Source organism: Anopheles arabiensis, chromosome 2 (assembly GCF_016920715.1).
Source record: "Anopheles arabiensis isolate DONGOLA chromosome 2, AaraD3, whole genome shotgun sequence".
Taxonomy (NCBI): domain Eukaryota; kingdom Metazoa; phylum Arthropoda; class Insecta; order Diptera; family Culicidae; genus Anopheles; species Anopheles arabiensis.
This window is the reverse complement of record NC_053517.1, coordinates 9,796,664-9,819,635: the sequence shown is the minus strand read 5'-3', so window position 1 is coordinate 9,819,635 and position 22,972 is coordinate 9,796,664. Positions and strand designations below refer to the sequence as shown.

Below are 22,972 nucleotides of genomic sequence, written 5' to 3'. Positions count from 1 at the left end.
TGCAATTTCATTTCACACTCACACTCACATTCCCCATTGAAGCAATCGAAGTCCGAAGAATTATGGTTGTATCGTGTCGATACAAAACCTGCCTCGGATATGTATTTGGTACACACAATGAACGTTTTCATGAAATATCAAGCAAAAACATAAATTAGCATCAGGAATGCTGGCGAAGCGCGATCTATGAATGTATGACTTGCACTCTCAAAACCAATTTTAACAAACAATAAAATTTGCAAAAAGGTCAACATCTATTTTAGACCAACATTTTACATTTTTGGACCTATTTTACCTTCACTTTCATTGTTAGGCTCGGTTCGTAACATTCATTTTGTCGGCATGCTTAATGAATGCTGAATGATAGATGGTAGTAGATGGCTGTAAGGATCTTTTTTCACAAAACTCTTTTTTAAACGAATCTCTGGAAAAACCAGTGGCAATCTCCTTGCAAACAGTATTCTGTTTCCTCCCTAAAGTGCACTAAACCACCTTATTGGCTATTCGACCATTTACTGCCGGCGGGGATGAGCCGGTGATGAGAAAACAAGAAAAAATGATTTTCTAGTTTATCCTTTTCTTCCATAGTTCACTTTCTATTTGTTTTAAGTTGCTTTATCTGCTCCCGTGTAACCTTCATTTTATTCAAGGAACTAAATGTTCCCGCCAGCTTCGGTGGACCAGCTGATGACCGGAAATGAGAAAATGCTTTTGATTAAAGGACAGTCCAGCCTGTGCACCAGTTCAATTAAGTTTCACAAAGCGCTATGACAGTGGAAAGTGCTGTGTCATTTGTCTTGTGTCACGAAATGCATTGTGGATAAAGCTGTTGCATTCAAGCGTAATGCCCACGGGTAGGTTGCCAGCTTGACTTGATACATTGTATCATATTTGCCGTGCTTATCCAAAGGGCTTTATCGTTTGCTTCATTCGATGATATTTAAAATATCATTAAATGTTTTACAATGTTACCAATTCGCAATAACAAAAATTGTAAAAAAAACTCTCAAGGAATATTCAACTATCTCTAGCAGCCACCTGATAGCAACAAATCACAAAGAAAAGCAACAGTAAACAAGCCTTAAATCCCCATTAAATATTAACCAAGAAATAGTTGTATTTACTTGTTCTGTTCTTAATCTTACACATCCTCAAGTATTCACCAGTTAATTCACCACCCAAAGGAATGGACCTACCGTGCTTCCAGCGCCTAACCATAGGGAGTTTATTTAATTTTGCCGATTACTTATTTGCCGTCTCACGCAACCCGGGTCGAGCAAACCAGCGAAAACAGTTCTAATCTTTACCAACCCAACCTCAAATTCCATCACCCATGGGAATGACCCCAGAGTACGGCTGAAAGAAATTCAACAAAATTCAGCAAAATTTGTTCAACTTAGCAAGATTTGTATGGTGTGGATCAGTGCGTTCCCAAGAGGGCTTTGTCATACGGAAGGTGGAATGAAAGAGCACAAACAGGTAACTTCAAGCCTTGGACATGGGTGTGGCTGCTACGCGTACTGTACAATAGATACCTGTCCTGGATTGAAACCCTCACCACTTTCCCCTTGCATATCGTCCGTACTAGTTAGTAAGTGGGCGGACTAGATTTCTTCAAACTTTCTTCATTTTAGACGTAACCAATTTTGACTGGTTAACCAGAATGAATACAATCCCAATGGTTTAGATAAATTTTAGCCACATCCAAAGCATATACAATTTCCTGGAAGGAAACCTCAATACTATGCCAACAACAAGAGAGGAGAAAAAACACTCACGCACTTAATTGAAAACCGTGGGCTGGATCGTGTTAGGCCAAATCCGATTAATGGTTTTTCGAGGCGAGTTGATGATGAGCTTTCGTGTTTGGTTTGAAAAGTGGGTTCGTTTCTTTTTCCTGCGGCCCTATCCTAATTTTGATCCTAACCATAACTCACCCTCATAGCCAATCTGTTTTTCTGTTGTGTTTTTCCCCGGTCGATAGCGGTGGAAAGGTTTAAGTGGCTAAAATTTAACCGCTTTGTTGGATGATTTATTGGATTCCAGTCGTTCAACTTACTTTACGTGTAATTCATTAACGCTTCAACAGCTCTTCAAATATTGGAAGATTGAGCTAGTAGTAATTCTATTTCATCTTTCTATTAGGCTAATCAAACAGTTTTATGTAGCTCAGAATTTTGGAAGGAATCTTTGTTTTTGTTTGGTCGTATAGCTAATGATATGCACAAAATTCCTGCTATTAATTAGACGTTCCGTTTGATGTTTACGGACGCAGCATTAAATGAAGTCAAATCTCCTATTCAGGCCTAAAACGTTATTTAAAGCTCCTTTCTTTACGCTGTTGATGCTAATATAATCCAACACTGTAGCAACAAACAAACATACTGTTTTTCCAGCAATGAGCCAAAACCCTTCGAAGCTTACCGTTTTGTAGAAGCTTGTACCGCTGCGCTGATGCTCCGTCGAGGACAGGAAATAACGGAGATACTGGGCTGCACTGTGCGAAAACAAAGAGTGTATTAAACGAAGGTGACGGACGTTTCCTCCATTGTTTCCGGTTATAAAATGTCTGGACAGCTGCCGGTTCGCGTCGTTTTCGTTGGCAGTGGCATATGTCGCTGGCTGCCCTGGCGACGGCTCCCCGGTCCACAGTAAACAATCTGAAAATGGTACAAAGAAGACAGAAGAAACACACGCACACAATGAAATGGTAGTATATCTCTCATGAGAGCTAGATAAACGAAAAGACGGCCGTCCGTCGAATGGTGGACGATCCCTTCCTGCACTCGTGATCCCGTGATCCTGAGAGGGCTCCCATCAGTCAACAACAATGGTAGGTGACGTAAAGGCGGTTATGCTCCCAGCGGATGGTACGTGATGGTTGTTTATTGCCGAATACTTTGCCGAAACAATAATCCATAATCTTGCGTGCCAGATCGTGCCCATGTGCCACCTGTCTCATAAATTCGTGAAAAGGTGAAAAGTTGTTTCAAACCGATTCATACGATGGTTTCAGTCAAGTTTTATTTAAAATTATACCTTCTTCTTCCATCTACCCATTACAATGCTGGTATAATCATTTTTGAAGTATCAACCAGCTTGCACAAGGCTGTTGGTTAAAGCAATGTTGTTCCATGATGCATCCGGCCCATGCCAACAAAATTACCAGCAAAAAAGATAGGATGCAGTAAGACATTATTACATTCTCACGTCGAGAGTGTTGTTCTGAACATTTTCCCCCATCTACTGTTTGTGGACAGCTCTCTAGTGGCATTTTTTTGGAAAAAAGAAGGCAAGACCACAAAAATCCCAACCAACATCGGTTCCAACACAGAAGGATACTGTAGCAGAAGAATAATGATGATGGTGCAAAGTGTTTATGAGCAAGTATGCAATTTACTATGATGAATGGGCATGCGTAGAATGATGTTGGTGGTGGTGGTAATAGTATAAAAAGTAAAACGTTTTAACACTGTACTGCACACCATAATGCACAAGGCCAGCGTTCGCGTATGGTTTGCAAAGTTGGAGAGAAGGAAGAAAGGCAAACTAAGATAAGCTTCCTATGCCGTCAATTTCATCCCATACTACGGTTAAGGGCTGAACATTTATCATTCAAATTAGTCACATTTAAGCTTGGTGTGCGTGGTAGGTGCAATAAATCATTTAATCTCTGTTCTGTGTTTTTATGGTGACGCTGTGAGCTTAAAATCGATTCTGGATGGATTTGGTGCATTGTGTATGATTAATGAAGGTGTTGAATTATTGCCCTTGTGGTTCTATTATATCATGGCTGTTGAACTATTTGTTGAAAAACCGGTTAATTCCTTCGACCGGATCAATGAAATTTAATATAAAAAATGATGTTTGAAAGCTTTTTGAATTGATACAATTGTTATATTGAAACTGTAGCTTGCACTGTTAGGGCGTACAGCTTTCCCTTAAAACCTGAAAGCTGTTGATTTGGTTGGTCTTTTTTAAATTTATTTTGCTATTCTTGTACTGTACGAAGCGCTTAGCTCTCAGCCAAACTACCGTTTCAAATAGAGACCGCAATTGTTTATGCTTACTTTTCAGACGATTTGCCAATTGTCGTTAACTTCTGGCAACAACTCATCCCGCTTCTCCAGTGACCGCTAATTACACCTCACCGTACCAATACAACGTCTAGCAGTGTTAGTAGCCAAAGGGCGTAGAGAACCCTCGACGGAAGCACGTTAAATAAATTTTCTCTTCCCATTTGCTGCACGACTACTGCGGTATGTTCTGGTACGATCTTAAAATCGCAATAGTAGCCGCAGTGTACGCGTGCAGCATAAAACATTTAACATTTAGGCAAAGCATCCCACACTCAATCTGCCGCAGCAATCTGTTCCGTCGCTATCCATCCACCATTCCCACCGACACTTTCTTTCACTCGCTGTACCACAAGGACGCCTTTTATCAGAGCTGTGTGCACATTTCCATGTTGTGCGCCAATTGCATGTTAAGACGTGTAGCTCGGTATAAAAGCAGCCAGCACACAATCACAACCAACAACCAGGAACGCCAGCAGCTCGTGCAGCACACGTGTATAGTAGAAGCCGCAGCAAGCGCAGCTGCAATTAGTTCACTGGAGCACAGGAGCCAACATTCTCATCAACACGACCCTTTCCTCGTGTGACGGGTGTGCTCCTCATCAGACCGATATACATCTACACATGTCCCAACGGGGGAAGTCTATTGTGTTGAGTTGCATAAAGCAACAACTTCCCCGCAGGGAGCGGACAGTAAAGTCAGTCAGAACACACCCAGCTGTTTGAGTGCGCTGATATACATATTTACGTCGGTACGAAGAAAAGGGAATGAAAAGCTTTAAAAATAAGAAAACAAACGAGCAAGTTCCACTATAGAGACGCAGCAAGAAAACACCGGAACTCATTTTATGTGAACCCATAACCGCGATCTTGTTTGTCAACTAGCGCAGTCAGGAAACAAAACATGAAAAGCATCTGCACCAAGCGTGTCAGTCTTCCTGACATTCTGATGTGTTCGCCGCAATAACTTTCTCCGGTTCCTTCTTTTTTCTTCTTGAAAGAGTTTCATTCGCCATCTGTTGTATTTCCACAATGTGGAAATATTGTTACAAGGAACGAGTTTGAGGAAAATGAACTACTCACAACACCCTGGCTGGAAGAGTAAATATGTAACAATGCGTTTTCGATACGAGGTTTGCTGAGAAAGCTGAGCGCTCTTGTTTAATTTTATGAACTTTGTCATTTTACGTGCGAAGTGAACACGAACACATACACAGAAATCTGGTTCATCGTATGCTTTGCGGCGTTAAGGAACGTTGAAACTAAATTGATTTCTCATTGTTTGTGGAAAGTTAACAGGAAGACGGACTGGAATGAAAATAGTAAAATAAATCGCCACGATCCCAGGAGCAGCTTGAACCATGTAACAAACTTCTAAAATCTATTTTAACTTTATTCGTGGATTCATTTACAAATGTGTCAACTTTTGTCTCAGTACATACTGTACACACTATGTGTTTATTACAGTGAAGGGAGAAACAGACCCTAGTGTTTTTGATACTGTTTGGTAAATATCGTTTTGTTTTTATTTGTTCTTTTTGCTTTATCTAACTTAAATTTTATCGTTTGCAATGCCACAGACCAGGGAAATAGTACCCTTCCCTGTTATGGGTAAACTTTGACAAGGGTGCCGGGATCAAAGGGAAGAAGAAATCTCCCAGGATAGCTTGGTTGGCTGGTCGGACACAAGGAAGAGTTCCGTTGAATACCTGGCTGTTCTTCCGAAAGGACGAGTTGCTATTCAATAGAACTTGCAGCATTTGTCACATTGCCATTTGTCGCATCGAGCAGCACGCTATCGCTGTCCCCGGTGGGTATGAAACTGTCCAAGTTGTGTTTGCTGACAATTTGCACCAAATATGACAAATGGTAAAATAAAGAAGGGTCTTTCGATTGCTCCCATTTTATTGGTCGTGGATTCTTTAGGGAGCTGACCATCGTATCAGAATACTTTTTAAATGTTCCAATAATAATACAATGTTACATTTACTTTATAAAATATAAACCACTTTCATTTGGCAACAGAACAATGTGATTTGAGAGTATGGATTTTATATTCCATCCTGAATAGCCTGAAACAGAGTATAACTATTCAAAAGCTTTCACACGTTTTCATACCGTATGATACGGATGGAGTTTCCGTTTTATTAGAAGTAAATCTCATACACACATGTTTCCAACCAATCATTGAATAAGACTGAGCTAGATTTAATCCATACTCGGATGAATATGATCACGAACCGATACGGTACTGTGTTGTGGAACACAAAACCAACAGTATTTATGAAACAACATAGAAATTTACGCTCAAATACAAATGTCCTGCCGAGATTCGTTTTGCGTGCGTGCCTAAATGGGAGACGCTCCGTCATTGCAATCCAGAAAAGCCGCCGTATCTACCGCATTAATCCATTGTTTCATGACGTGAGCGAAACCCAACCGCACAAAAAAGTATGCAAATTCATGTTTCGAATGGGCGGCAGCAGACATGCAACAGTTTCATTCGATGGGAAATGGATGATTTACCAAAATTTGTCATACGGTTGGCACAAATTGACTGATTTTTACCTTTCGGTGAAGACCAAGATTATTCACTCATGATGCCATGTTTCCTTAACAATTGTATGAAAGACATAAAAGCATTGCCTCTGTAATGAAAAATTCACAAGCTGGTCTAGCAGCAAACTTTTCAACATGGAAGCACTGCGGGCATCTCGAGATAGATCTACGGCTGCATCACTAAACAAGCCAAATTGAAACCATCTTTTGGCAGGTTGCAGGCACCCTGGAGCCTTTCCTGCACTACGCAAACCACCACAGTTCCTGACACGCCATCGTCTACTCGTAAATATTCCAAACGATGGTGGTCTCTCCCCGCTGAGTGCAGTGCTGGAGCACTTTAGCCGAGTTTTCCGACCGAGCGCAGAGGATAAATTCATTCCGATGAAAATGATTTAGCAAACCATCGCCACCTCCCAAAACCCTCGGGTGGCCAAAGCGACGGTCAAACCGTGAGGTCTTGTTTCGGCATTGTGTCACTACCGTTCTACGGTGGTTTTAGGCCGTGAGTGGTTGCAGGATGCAGACACGCTGATACTCGCAACCTACGTTTTGCGTGCCTGCCTTTTTTCTGGGCCTGGCGTTCTGCAGTAAAATGTCACGCCAACGCCAATTCCGGCAGTCCATTCGCCATGGTTTTAACATTATGGGCTCAGAAATGACTCTCGTATTAAATATTTATCAGGTTAAACATCGGGTCCCACCAGTGTGGTTCAGCGGTGTGCTTGCTCTGGGAGGCGGTCAGGCCGTGGTCCGGAGATGGCTTGCCGGCAAGTGTCGGAAATGTGTCTTGCAGCAGCGTGATGATGGTGATGGTGGTAGTGGTGAGAATGGTGAAGAGATGGCCCTGCCTGTCGCTGTGCCTATCAACACTGGTCCCTCCTGCGACAGAGAAGACGGACTAATGGGAGAAACAATGACGGCGCAAGGTAATGGCTCTCGAGAATGAGAAATAGCTTATCGGAAAGTAGGTCACTCAAAGACCACCATTGCGTACGGGCGATAGCTTCGTGCCGGTGGAGTGCTTGCGATGCTTGTCTGTGTCACTTGGTCATAAAATAAAGTTCAAGTATGTTAAACATTCTCGAAACAGCTAACCACCTAGGGTCACTTGACAGCCAAAATATAGAACACGTTCTGTTTTTACCCACCTCCCATCCTAAACGATAATATTGCGAGATGCTTTTATTGAAGTGGGAAAATTCTGTAGTGTAACAAGCACAAAAGTGTCGTCTTTTATTGCATGCCTTGGTAAGGGCTATAGAAGCTCATGAATAACTTAAACTTCACTTCAGTTGGTTGCAGCCATAATTTTAAAATTTTAGGAAACAATGCACTAAGCACAGCCACATCTTTCCGTTTCAACGTGTTCATCTTTTCAGTGACATTGTTTTAGAAATATGTATTTCTTTTCATACGGAATACATACTCACTAAAGTTTAGTGCTTATTTGACAACTTTGTATGGTATGTGAGAAAAGGAACGAGCCCGCTCGTAGTATTCATCCATTTGACATTTTATTGTGAAAACGATCATGCACTTCAGAACGTTGCCAACAAACTCTTCCTTCGCCCTGGTGCGTAAACTGTCACGCAAGTTATATCAAGCTACAACATATCATGACATAGAAGTGTGACATTACAACGGCAACCGACAAACATACAATATTGCAATCAAAGGTATATTTCAGTTGTGGAATAAACTTTTCCACGGATGTTTTCGTTGACATGGCTACCTCTTAAATGCTATGGAGTTTGGTAATGTGACAGATAATTGAACGGGTTATTATTTTGGCCCCAATCTACCACTGTATTTATTTGAATGTCTCTAGATATATGAAAAGAATGATGTTTTTTAATACAAATTAGATAATACACTCGATATATAACTTCAAGGGGTTATTTATGTTGCACAAAGGCTGTTGATACTCTCATAAAATGGGTAGGTTGAAAATCCTCTTGCAAACAGCTACGCACGGTATGAAACGAATGATCTTCACCTACTCGCTGCATTGGACACAACTTTGAGCACGAATCACACGCGCAATTCGCTTTGCAACACCACTGCCACCATAAAAATCCATTCTCATCGGTTTAATAAAAACGAGACTGTTTGCTCCGTTTTCTTTCGCACAACCCATGACACCGTTGCTGACAGCTGTACCATCATACGAATATTTCTCATTTGCCTTTTTACAGACACACAAACTCTTTGACCTTGGCCGAGAGCTCCCATGGTGTTGTGAGTAGCGATAAAAACAACTTCAAGCCATCCCTGACCGTGGGCGGTCAACACTTTGCTTTATCCTGTTCGTCGTTTCCATTAACCTTTAATCGTTCGGGAAATCGTTTCAAAACAGACAGAGAGCTTGCACGACAAATTGCTTCGGGCTGGTACACCTCGATGCTGGATTGCCTTTACCTTTTCCCACCTGACCGGATGGACTCGGATGTTGTGCAGTGAAAAGGTGTTCATCGTTGACTCGTTGGATCGTTTCCCATTTTCCTAGCACAAAATTAAATCGTACTCTTATCGTTCGGCAACGAATGCACGAATGCAACTGTTTCGAATACAACTCCAATGCTGCTGCATACTGCCGTCGGTGCGGGCAGTGTGAATACACCAGCGAATCTCTCTAGCCTTGGGGTGGCCGTCAGCCGTGAATGCACATGACATCAGATACATTGCACATTTTTCTGGAGTTGAAATATTATGCCGACGAACAGTGATGACGTGTGCGGGTGCCGAGATCAACACACGTTCGCTGCAAGTCAGTATCTTGTTGTTCAAACTGATGCTACAGCGACTTTGTGACCTTCTGAATTGAAAAGAGCACCCAAGCAACTGGTTTGTGACTTTTGAACTTTATATGCAAAACTATGACCCACCAAACCCTTACCGAACGGCAAACTATTCTGTTTATTATTCCATTATTTACCCGAACATTATTTGTCGTCTTCTAGGAACTTATCAAACAAGCTTTTACTACCTCAGCGCTTACTAACTCAACGCCCAGCTAAATTGCATCATATATCAACTCTGTACGTTGACAGGAAGTAGCTGTTATCTGCCGTGGCCAATCGATAGCAACACGTGTGACTAACAATGCGATCATGTCATACATTTACGCACAAAGCGCTCTAATAAAAGGAAATGGAAGCAAAAATGCCATACTGAATGGCTCAATTGAGATGATGACAGAAACGATGATCAAAATCAAAGCCCTTGCCAACTCGGCACCGACCCGAAGAAGTTTCACCGTCTGGTTGCAATCGTTTGATGTTACGACTCTATTTACACACACTCTCTCTCTCTCTCTCTCTTGCGCACACAAACAAAACGTCCGTTACACGGGCACCATCCGTAAGTTCGCACCTCGCAAAGACGGCCTCTTCCGCTGGTCGTTTAGCAGTCTTCAAATAAACAATTTCCAACGGCCAGAAATACCGCAGAACCACTACGTGCGGGTAAGTGTCTGACGTTTGAATGGTTTTTTTTACCTTTTTCCTTTGCCATGCGGCAATCGTTCTAGATTACGTGCCAAAAATAGTATTTGGGAAATGATGATCAACTGAATCGGAGCAGATGGAAAGCCATTGAGAGTAAAACCAAATAATGAAGCCGAAAGAAAATTGCTTCTCCACTGCTGCACACTATCAATGGCAGGTTAGTTTGTTTTGTTTCTAAACTTAAAAGTGCAATACGGTTTGAAAAGATAGACAGGCTGTGGAGGGAAGCGAAAGGTTGGACGGAATGAGTTGAGCTGTATACGGTGCAGAGATGAATGATACAGAGCAAACCCAGTGTGGATAAGTCCAAACATAATATGATTGAGATGAGATGCCTTTCATCGATCCGCACTGCCATGAGCATACGTAATCAGAATGTCACCTCACACAACAGGACCGGAAATGAAATCATCAAGAGCCTTGGAACACACTGCAAATGCGTCCGCTCTATTCTTGCATGAAACAAACTACCGCTTTTCACATGTTCCACTCTCAGCAGGGAGCTCTAAGCTGGCAATTGTTCTGAAAAGCCATCCAATGAACATCACTCAACATTTCTTCGAACGAAAGCTACATGATATCATTCGACATACGTTGCGATTCTTGTGTCAGCCGACTGTCAGGCACTGCAATTTCCGCAATTTGACTTTCAAACACAACAGTCAACAGTTCGTGGTAAGCGTGTCGGATTCAAACATGATTGGAATTCGTCGTAAATTTAATCTTGTCACAAGTTTTGGTGAATCAGAATGTATACGGCACATCGGCTTTTAGGCTTCTGTATTTTTGTTCTATCTTTTTGAAGTAAATTACACAAAAAATCATCCTCTAGTGTGTTGCAGATGCTATTCAAAACTCTTTGTTCACTGTTGAAAACTATCGTGTTTGCGTTGTCAGCTCCATTCGATACGGTTTGTGTCTTATCAGCTAATGTAAAATTTCACTCCAGTCACAGAGATCAGGTTGATTACTTTCTCCTTGAAGCAATCGTCACGCTTTACGACCCTCTGCAGGCCAAAAGACCAATAAAATACAACCCGTAAGCCATGTGTTGACAAAGGCTCCATTCAACTGCAAAAGCTGCAAAATGCAAATTAGCCCCGAACGATCGACCTTCCAAACCTCGGTGGTCCAGTTGTATCGATGAGAATCAATTCTGTTTCCGGTCACGTCAACCGGAAAACACACTCATCACACGAAGGCAAAAACATGGGAGCAAACTTTACCCTGCTTCCTCGAATTCTTCACAATGGTTGCTTTGGAGAAGGACACAGGTTGAGTGGCAGAAAAAGGGAAACATGGGAATGATTTTACTTGAATGTTTGATGCCGTTGGTTGATGAAGATGTTTTTCTGCCAATTGCAGTTCATCTCTTATGTTCAGAATGGTACAGGTTGTAGCATAAATAGGGCACCAGGTTCGAGTTCCTTACGAAATATAAACAACATGCCAAGAACGTGGGTGTGCGTAAAAATTTTCATCTTTGTTATTTATTTGTACCATGCTGGAACATCTCAAAGATCGACTTTCAGAGGAAAAAGGTTGTGTGTGAGGTTGTGTTCAATAAAAAATACATTCTGTTGAACTGAAAAGAGTGAATAAAAACTTCGGTACGTAATATTCTACACAGTGTAACATCCATACAGTCGCCAATATCCTAGGGCGAGTAATTCATAGTCTGTACGTTTGTTTTATCATGGAAACATCTCTACTTAACGTATTGATTTACAGACAGCCTTAACATATAACATTTAGTCATGATCTATGAGATTCGTCTCGCCGTATAGGTATATTGTGTTTATCAAAATAAACTCCAAAGCAAACAATTGTATGTTGAAGCTATTTAACCAACTGCACAGAACAACATCATTTCAGAAATTGTTTGCCCCGAAGTAAGAAAATCAAAACCCGATTGCAAACTCACATTCTATGGAGGCTCAAATGTACTGTCAACAAACATTCCAAGAAGCAATGTAACACGAACACGATTTTCTATGTTGACACAGTTGAAATCTTATGCATTCTTTGAGGTATCTCTTTATAAAAGAAAATACCCCAAAACATTGTCACCGTTTACGGTCTTGGCTTATCTTGGAATCCATTTTTTAAAGGAAAAAATAGCATGTACCGTTACATGGTTGGAAAGGAAAAGGAATAGAATAAAGCACCACGCCTATAGAGATTGGTAGCAAGTGAAGATGAGAACAACCGCAAACCATAAACCACAGTACTAGAGAACATTGTTTCATCCAATCGGGGGAGAGAGCGAAACGATACAACTTCTCACAGCTCGCCAACGCTGGTACCGCAATCTTACCCAGCAAAACATAATGGAATGACAAATGGCTCCCCGCGGTGAGATGACTAGTCACGACAACTAAACCACAGACGATGAAAATAACGATGAAAACACCTCAGCTCCCTATGCCCAGTGTCTAATGCGAAGAGGAACCAACTGAACAAATCTGATCGATAGCAGGAACCAACAAAAAACTACCACATTATCCTCAAGGGGTACCTTACATGTAAACCTACCTTACGGAATGCTTTCCGAAAGTTTTCGGACAGGAACGCGTACAGCAGCGGGTTTATACACGAGCTCGTGTATGCCAGCACGTGCGAGACGATTTGTAGTGAAATTTTAAAATGCGTGTCTGGTTTAAAGACGTCCACACTCTTTAGGACCAGGATGACCTGAAAACATGAAATAGAATGAGAGAAAATTAATGAAAAGAAAGTCAGACCCTTTAACAGAGAAGTTGTCTTCCCATATGACGCAACATGGAGCATTGGACAGAAATAAGGAGTGTCGTAAAAGTTGTGTTGAAGCTTCTCAATTCCACTTCCAACCGATGCTGAACATCACACTGTGGTGTCGGTACGTCCGCCTTTTGAACAAATTACCATCTGCAAACAGTTGTGTTGCGTTATCAAAAGCAAACCAACGTCCATAAAATAACACTCCGAACTACTTCAACTGCCCTTAGTGGAAGCTGCAAAGCAATTATCATTTTAATGAGATTGAATTTACAGCGTGATGTGCAGTAACATGTTAACCCCCTTTTTACATGGTGTCCGATGCATCTCGTTCCTTCGAAGCATAAAATTGAAATTGGGATAATGTACTCTGGTACGGTGGAGTACCGTCCTCCATGTCGAGCACTGCTCATGACAAGCGGATTGCCGCCTTACTATGTAGCATAGCACGTGTACTGATGGCTGCAATTTGAGAGCGGGTTAGACACTGAATGAGTATAATTAATATTAATAAGCTTTGTACAATATTCTGAGGATCTTTTTCACATGTTTATCTTGCACACACTTGATTCGTCAGCCTTCATGGCCTGATTTCTGTCGTGACTGCCAACAAATTGTCAAAAAACTAGTGTTTGTCCTCCTAACTATGAATCAAATAAAATTCATGCTGTTTTCATCTAAGCTAAATTGATTCGTTCTTCGCACAATAGTTCAAAGTGCAACATTTGGCTGGTTGGTAGAATGGAATGGAATGAAATACATAAATACGGAATGCAGTACACTGATGGCCGCCTCTAAACCCAACAACCATAACCACACACACTACCGTATGCAGATTATTGTGCCCATTTTGCAAAGCTGTTAATGGTTCTCTCGTGCTCTTGTTTGATATGATTTTATACGCAATGGGCCACGGGGTCGATTCAGAGCTGCAGTTCGGATAGTGGTGCTCATCCCGATGGTAGCAGAACCGAAAAGAATACAGAACAACGTTTGACGGGGGTTTCCATCCATTAGTTTACTTTGGTCACAGCGAATCCAGCGAGTACGTACTATTTCATTGTGTGGCTGAATGGTTGTTCATAGCCGAAATTAAATTTTTTTACAAGCTATTTGCAACCCAACGGCGAACATACAGTACATCTGGCTGTTCTAGGAGTATTGCAATCGGAAGTGTGCGATTCATGCAATGCGGAAATGTGCGACAGCCTCACTTTTATCGTAGCGTAAGGCCGTTGGACAATTATACACCGCTTAGCAGCTCTTGGCACAGATTTGTAATGATTTAGCTTCACGTTGCGGTTACTATCAACGGTTTAAAAGCTACTTTCATGATTCCTTTAGCAAAATGCACCTTCGAAGTGTTTTTTCCAAGCGATTTAACAAGAATTCAAATGAATTGTGCTCCAGGAAATATCAACACGTTTGCCACAGAAATGTACTTTAATTCAACGATCAAAGGGCATTTAAATCGGCATGTGCAATTGATCATCGTTCGTAGTTGCATTCCTAGTTGTAAAGCAGAAATATTCACCCCTTCAGCCACGGTCGGTAAATCATTCAATTGAACACCAGTAAATCCCTTTGTAAACCATTAATAATGCAGACAACAATCGGTTACACAATTCACCACGCCTCTACTGAATGATTATGAATTTTGTATTCCTCGTCGCTTTGTTCACTCGAATAATCTCGCCCACTGAGCAGTATCAATCAAATGCAATCGGGGTCAGTTCATACGCATGCCGGCACAGTCCGCTTGTCAGCATTTTGGGTCATGCATCAATCACGGCACCCTGATCTGATTCGCACCGTCACGCTCCGGGCCCCTTGATTTGATTTGATACAATTTATTAAACACATTGCGTACGCGTTTCGGAACAACTGACCGACGGCCAGAGGACCTGAGACGGGTTGGGGTAAGCAAGCATCAAATACTGGGAAATGGTACGTCCCAAAGGTTGAGCCGACCCGACTGGTCAGCTATGGAATGAAGAACGCATACCGGTTCCTGATACGGCCTACCGTTTTAGTATCCTACTTTACTGACCCACACACACAAATACACAAGGATATAGGCGATCGAGGAATTGCATTGCGGTGCTATTACTCGAGACCACCGATGGTAGTGGTGACGCCCCTCGTTTGGGATAATGTTTGTAAAAGCAGCACATTAAACGATGGGCTCAAAAATGTTTCGTTCCATTCGCTTGGGTTTAAGTACACTCAGTAGTGGGTGAGGGGGGAATTTACGGCGTCCTGTACGATCGAGCAACGATGCCAGCCATTTTATGGGGTAGATTTTGTTGGGCTGAAATCATGTTGCTGACCCAAAACCAATTGTACTGGTTTATGCCTATGGCTGTATAGGAACGGGCATTGGAATGATGATACGAATTGCTGGCATGCTTGAATTGGTTCACAGAATGAATTTAAAAGAACCATCTCGTGCTGTCGTTTCACATGACCGGCTAGACCAGCAACAACACGGCGAGTCTGATTTGGTTAGGTGTATATGTTGCATGGAAATTATGTATGAGCTTATACGGTTGAATGCAGAAACATCTGCAGATCGAGGTCAAAGATGACATATTTAAGTTTGTTGTTTTATTAATATTGATTTTGAATACAAATTCCAATAAAACAAAATAATGCAGACTTTAAGCTATTTTCCAAACAGTAACTTCGTAATAGTATTGCAACACTTAAAACTAACCATATTTTGCCCATGGTTTCTTGCAACGCAATATTCTCGAACAATTGAAAACAGTACGATGCAGAAGGCAGTCGCATTCGTGAATTGTTGATTGTTTACAAGCAACATGCTCAAGACCTTGCCTCAGTTATGTTCAACCTCACCTTAGATGGAAACTCGCCTACAGCTTATCAAGCTTCGAAATAATTCGATACTACCCGATTCCACAGCTATTTTTCTTCATTTTGTTTCCTATCACCACAAATGTTTGTGACAGCATTGGTTGGAAAATTCACACCACAATTTACGGAACCATTTTTGAAACTATACCTTCCAACCGCTCCACATCCAATGCTTTATCTTGATTGTTCAACGCTGTGTAAGAGTGTTTGTGTTTCTATTACCACCACCATGCTACATTCTGCCTCCCCAAATGCTCTAATGCCATGGCAACCTTCACACAATTGAAACCCCTCTCCACGTCTATCTCGGCCCTCGTATCAATCGCCCACACTTACCTGTATGGGAAACCATAATGAAGCAAACGCTGCCACCACAATCACCACAAGACGGGTAACGCGCTTTTTGCCCTTCTTCGATTCGGCCGAACGACCGCCGACCGAACTTCGCCACAGCCGGGACAACATCCACATGTACAGAACGCTGATCAGTATGAGCGGGACCACGTACGAGCTAAGGAAGAACGCGATGTGGAAGGCGGCCCAGGAGGGACTATCCTTTTCGAGAAAGCCGCATGTTTCTATCTCCCGGTCGTGGTATTTGAATTTCTGCAATGGAAAACGGAAATAGAAAAGGTGAAACGATGGAAATAAGCATAACTCTGGGTTTGTATCACATATCTAAGAAAGCGGCATCATTCGATATGTTTCTTGGTAATTCCACACGATTCTTTTAAAGTGAGCTATCTTCCTCCCACCGGAGACATTGTTTATGCATTTTTGTTGTGTAGCAATCTTCTGTACTCCTCAGAAATTGCTATGTTGAGTAAAGATTCTGTAAAGAGATTTGAAACACTATTCATCCAGCTGAACCCGTACAAGTGCGAACAATGCTTGTAAGCCTTTTCCTTTGTTTAACCCAGTGCTCTTCAACCTTAGGTCCGCGAACCTAAAGTCCTCTTGGCTCTGAAAATATATTTGCTTCGATCCACATCCATTGAGAGCATACAGTTTTTAAACTTAGTTCAAAGTTTGTTTTAAAGGTATCAAAGGTATGTTTGAATCTTATTCTACACATGCTTGTTAATTTGTCAATCTTGATTTTGGGGGAAAAACGCACAAAATGTATAGTAATAAGCTTTTCTTTTTCGAAAATAATTTATTTTGCGGACCACGTCTGTAAACGCCACGGACTACAAGTGGTCCGCAGACCACAGGTTGGAAACCACTGGTTTATTCACGTAAATGACATGTTAACTGTTTCTTTCTGGCAGAGGAAACCAATGAAACTGCTACGGAGAAAATTTTACTCGTTGTCGTTTGCAAAAAGGAAGTGACAGTGCAAACGTGTTCCACAATACCCATGGGCACATAACAATGATCTCAGCTATGGATGGTAACCATGCAATGTTTTGGTATTCGGTTTCTCTAAACATTTATCTTCTTTACCTCGCATCAATAACAGCAATCATCATCATTATCATCATCATCGTTATCACCATCGCTCAACCGGTGGATCGAATTGACCCGGGCCGGACTAGTCCCGGGCCGAAGGTCTTGCGGGCGTAAATTAATTAATCAACACTTAATATATTTAATTATGGAGCAGTAATTCCATTACCTCGGAAACTCGATCGCCATCACCTTGGAAGCAAACACATCCTTTCCCATTGGTAGTGGCCGCTCGATACCACCAGCAAAGGCCAGACAGCCATCGCGAGCTTTGGTTTTGGGTCGTAAAACAAAAAAGGGAGCAGCCATAAATTTTAGCACTGCATTTAATATCTAGATCTGCTGTGGCAGTTGCCAAGTGTCGATTCGCTAAGCATCCTTTGGAGGCTGCGACCGTTTTAATATAACACTCAGCGACTAAGCAGATAATGCGGTTATATAGAGGTGGTGCTTTAGTTTTCAATCTTCGTCGAATCGTCTAACTGGTTGAAATGGTTCGTTAAGGAACATGCCTCGATAATAAATTCACCCATGAAATTTGGTCCGATTCTTATATTAAAAGTTGTGAAACAGATAATTTTATAAATCAATCAGCTATTAAAATATTTATTATTAATGGTAGTAGGTTTGCTTCTGGGAAGAATATGATGTATTTAACCAATATAGGTCAATAAATCCCAAACCCAGATTAACTATTGCTCCATCATCTCCAGTAATCCTCGTAGGTCTCTTGGGAGTAGGTTCGAATGTGACAGCTTATTGTTATTCCTAACATCCGTTTTGAATTGCGTCGGCTAGTATCCTTCTTGGGATTGCTTTGTATATGCATTATGCATATTCGCATTTTGCCTTCTATTCCCTTATCCCATAACGTTTATATATTCCACAAAAGATAGAAATGATATGCAATATAACAAAGGTTCGTAGGATTTTCCACATCGTTTAAAGATGTTGCAACCACGCAAACACAAACACGATAAAGCCGAACATGTTTTGATCTCACATTCTTTCATAAGCAGAATCTCAAACCAATGTTGTGAATAGATAAGGATTTTATGACACTCTTGTGTTGGTTGGATTTTAGGATGTGAAAATTCAATATAAGCATTATTATTGCTAAGCTCCCAATATAGTCCTAATCATGTAAATTAAAAGCATTTTCTGAGATAGATGATCTGAGTCAGTGACCAAATTAAATTTGATTGTTCATCACTTTTTTACCCTTTTTACCACAAGTTTCAAGTTATTGGTGCCTTCTTTTACAGACTGAAAAGGTTTTCCGTGAACTAGAGAAGATACCAGCGGGCAATTTCGAATTGCAATTCTATTTAGCACCAAAGCCACGCACAAAGTAGTGGTAAAATCATCAACACACGCTCTTTTTGAAACGCTGGCCACTTGTTCTGGCTTTGAATGGCTCAAAATGTAATGATGTCGAAACTCGTCAAAAACATCTGCATCATTCTGAAATGATTATCAATCACAAGGATGTTTTAGTACATTTTTCATCAAAATATAGTCGATGAAGAACTAAAACACAGTTTGATCTTATTTTTATAATTAATACATTAAAGACACATAAATTTGCGGTCGTAATGGGTAAATATATGAATATCAAGGCTTATGATCTATTGATATTGTAACATATCTGCTGAAAATTCAATATAAGCATTATTATTGCTAAGCTCCCAATATAGTCCTAATCATGTAAATTAAAAGCATTTTCTGAGATAGATGATCTGAGTCAGTGACCAAATTAAATTTGATTGTTCATCACTTTTTTACCCTTTTTACCACAAGTTTCAAGTTATTGGTGCCTTCTTTTACAGACTGAAAAGGTTTTCCGTGAACTAGAGAAGATACCAGCGGGCAATTTCGAATTGCAATTCTATTTAGCACCAAAGCCACGCACAAAGTAGTGGTAAAATCATCAACACACGCTCTTTTTGAAACGCTGGCCACTTGTTCTGGCTTTGAATGGCTCAAAATGTAATGATGTCGAAACTCGTCAAAAACATCTGCATCATTCTGAAATGATTATCAATCACAAGGATGTTTTAGTACATTTTTCATCAAAATATAGTCGATGAAGAACTAAAACACAATTTGATCTTATTTTTATAATTAATACATTAAAGACACATAAATTTGCGGTCGTAATGGGTAAATATATGAATATCAAGGCTTATGATCTATTGATATTGTAACATATCTGCTGAAAATTCAATATAAGCATTATTATTGCTAAGCTCCCAATATAGTCCTAATCATGTAAATTAAAAGCATTTTCTGAGATAGATGATCTGAGTCAGTGACCAAATTAAATTTGATTGTTTAATGTTCATCACTTTTTTACCCTTTTTACCACAAGTTTCAAGTTATTGGTGCCTTCTTTTACAGACTGAAAAGGTTTTCCGTGAACTAGAGAAGATACCAGCGGGCAATTTCGAATTGCAATTCTATTTAGCACCAAAGCCACGCACAAAGTAGTGGTAAAATCATCAACACACGCTCTTTTTGAAACGCTGGCCACTTGTTCTGGCTTTGAATGGCTCAAAATGTAATGATGTCGAAACTCGTCAAAAACATCTGCATCATTCTGAAATGATTATCAATCACAAGGATGTTTTAGTACATTTTTCATCAAAATATAGTCGATGAAGAACTAAAACACAGTTTGATCTTATTTTTATAATTAATACATTAAAGACACATAAATTTGCGGTCGTAATGGGTAAATATATGAATATCAAGGCTTATGATCTATTGATATTGTAACATATCTGCTGAAAATTCAATATAAGCATTATTATTGCTAAGCTCCCAATATAGTCCTAATCATGTAAATTAAAAGCATTTTCTGAGATAGATGATCTGAGTCAGTGACCAAATTAAATTTGATTGTTTAATGTTCATCACTTTTTTACCCTTTTTACCACAAGTTTCAAGTTATTGGTGCCTTCTTTTACAGACTGAAAAGGTTTTCCGTGAACTAGAGAAGATACCAGCGGGCAATTTCGAATTGCAATTCTATTTAGCACCAAAGCCACGCACAAAGTAGTGGTAAAATCATCAACACACGCTCTTTTTGAAACGCTGGCCACTTGTTCTGGCTTTGAATGGCTCAAAATGTAATGATGTCGAAACTCGTCAAAAACATCTACATCATTCTGAAATGATTATCAATCACAAGGATGTTTTAGTACATTTTTCATCAAAATATAGTCGATGAAGAACTAAAACACAGTTTGATCTTATTTTTATAATTAATACATTAAAGACACATAAATTTGCGGTCGTAATGGGTAAATATATGAATATCAAGGCTTATGATCTATTGATATTGTAACATATCTGCTGGGTTTCTATGATCGCCTGGGCGATCAAGTGTTGAAAAGTCCGCTTCGACCAAAGTTTCATTCTACCTTGATACATGTCAGCGACACACTGACCTACCGCGACGGTACTAGATGATCAGTTGTGTCGTTTGTACGATCATCACATTACATAGCGACCGTAACTATCTTCGAACACATTACATGGCAACCGTATCTAAAATCAAACATACTACATTATGTTCAATGTTTGCATTATTTCCTTCATATAATTGCTCCTAATTTGATTGCAAATTTAAGCTTTCCAATAATTGGGTACCAAACGGAGTGGAAATGATGCATGTACAATTATTTCCCTCGCAGTAGAAGCGTTTGATGATTTATTCAACGGAATGATAAATCATCACTTTAACTGGCCGCACCACGCATTTTTCATTTCCACGAAGTGACTTCATCGTTTTATAAAATGGAAAAGAGTGACTTTGTGGTGGTATTGATTGTGCCTGCAAAAAACCCACCTACACAACAAAGCTTCTGCATGTTAAAAAGAAATGTGGTAAAATGTGTAGGAAGCGAACGAACACTCAAAATGGTTACTCGCGATCAGTGGGCAGACAGACATTCGTGAAGTATTATTTAAGCATTGTTTAACAACAAGAAAAAAGGCAGAAAATCGTTAAGAACCTATTATTCTGTAATTTGTCAAACTGTTATTTTATTATATTGCATCTAGCAATCAAAATTCAACGATCAATTTGTTTGATAAAACATGTTTGATCGAATAATAACTCTTTACAACAAGTATTTTTCTTTTATTTCATCAAATTGTTTTGATGGGTTGGTAATCTAAACAGCTTAATGTTTTGAATTATCCCTAAATTGTTTCCCCAAACTCGTGACAACTTAAAAAGAACGAGACTTTATTGCAAAAACATAATTCTTATTACACATTTGAAACACTGTCTCGATTTTGCTCAACCTGTTAACAACTATTCCATAAATAAACTATAATCAATATCGCTGTCTAACATTTCTTCTTCAGTCGTTCAACAAACCTGAAGGAGAAACATTGCAACAAAAACATGACCAAATTCCACGAACATTTCTTGCTTTTGCCACGCTCCGTATCGTCACGGAATTTCGAAACAGGTTTGATACCACCCACACTAGTGCGAATCACGGAATTGAAAGCGAGATTCTTTTGTTGTGCTCCTCTTCTCAATTCGCTCCATCGATTCCACACAGAAAACGAATCGGAATGCTGAAACTTCATCAAATCGACAGGTAATAAAGTAACTTCACGGTGGTTCAGGGTGCCAAGATTCCTTCCCCCCACACCAAGCATGCCGACTCATTCAATTAATAAACACCCGTAATCTATTGTACGCTCCGGGCTCTTGGAAATTGGAATCTTTGGTTTAGGTCCCGCTTGATATTGAGGCTTTCAAAACACTTCAAAACACACACACACAGGCGAACATTCGCACACACCGACCCATAGTCATCAAAATAATACTTTCTAAGAGGATTGATCTTCAATTTCCCGTAAAATGGAAACGGTTCACTGGGACCAATGAAGGAAGGATGCGCCATTTTTTCCTTAACCCCATACAAAATACCTTTCCCAAACCCATAAAGACCGACCCAAAACAACAACAAAAACAAGGATGAAATAGGTGTGAAACATACAGAAAGGAGCATTCCGAAACATCAGCAGACCTGAAACAGTACATCTGGTCAGTATCTTGCATGCGGCAAAGAGCTTGCAGCTTGTAGTCCTTTTTCAAAGCTTGCGTGAAATGAAAGCAACAACATAAACCAACAACTTCCCATTGTGTGATGCAACAACAAAAACACCATCTATCCTCATACAATCCCCTTGAATGATTTGCTCGAATTCGAATGCTAACACCGATAAGTGGGGAATAGTTCAGTGCAAACACGATGAGTGCAGTGCCATGCACACACACAAATACTCCTTTGCAATATGATACAACGAATCTCTTACGAAATAAATCGCCCAACTTATGATCGCGCACCTTTCCGGCCGGCTCCTTTACTGCATGTAACTGCATATGCAGGAGCGTTCCAGTCGTCCCTAGCGCATAGTGCGGTTAAAACTACATACATACATACATACACAAAAACCAGCACTATCATCGAACGTTACCAACCCGGAGGCGGCGTAAATCCCATTCTCCGACACATCGCAACCGTCCTGATGTTCGTTTCCAGCATTGGCGCCTAAAGAGAATGATGAGAAAATGGGAGGATCGTGGTTTGTTTGCGTAGCGTCAAGATGCACCGAGTAAAATATATTTCATTTTCCGAACCGCAGAACGCAATCTTGTGCATTCTATGTGCGGTTTGTTTGTTCCCTCTTTTTGTGCGATAGTTGATGGAAAGGAAC

The 22,972-nt window shown here is 40.4% G+C and overlaps 1 protein-coding gene across 2 annotated transcripts in view; it reads right to left on the bottom strand.

Moving 5' to 3' along the window:
• LOC120896395 (allatostatin-A receptor-like) overlaps positions 1-22,972 on the bottom strand; it is a 60,235-nt gene that overhangs the window by 6,865 nt on the left and 30,398 nt on the right. For both annotated transcript variants that reach the window (XM_040300464.1, XM_040300463.1), the window contains exons 2-4: positions 16,115-16,384; positions 12,680-12,838; positions 2,425-2,660 (exon numbers count right to left, since the gene is read on the bottom strand). In XM_040300464.1, the coding sequence (XP_040156398.1) occupies positions 2,559-2,660; positions 12,680-12,838; positions 16,115-16,384 (531 nt within the window). In that variant the 3' untranslated portion in view covers positions 2,425-2,558. The remainder of the gene's footprint in view (positions 1-2,424; positions 2,661-12,679; positions 12,839-16,114; positions 16,385-22,972) is intronic.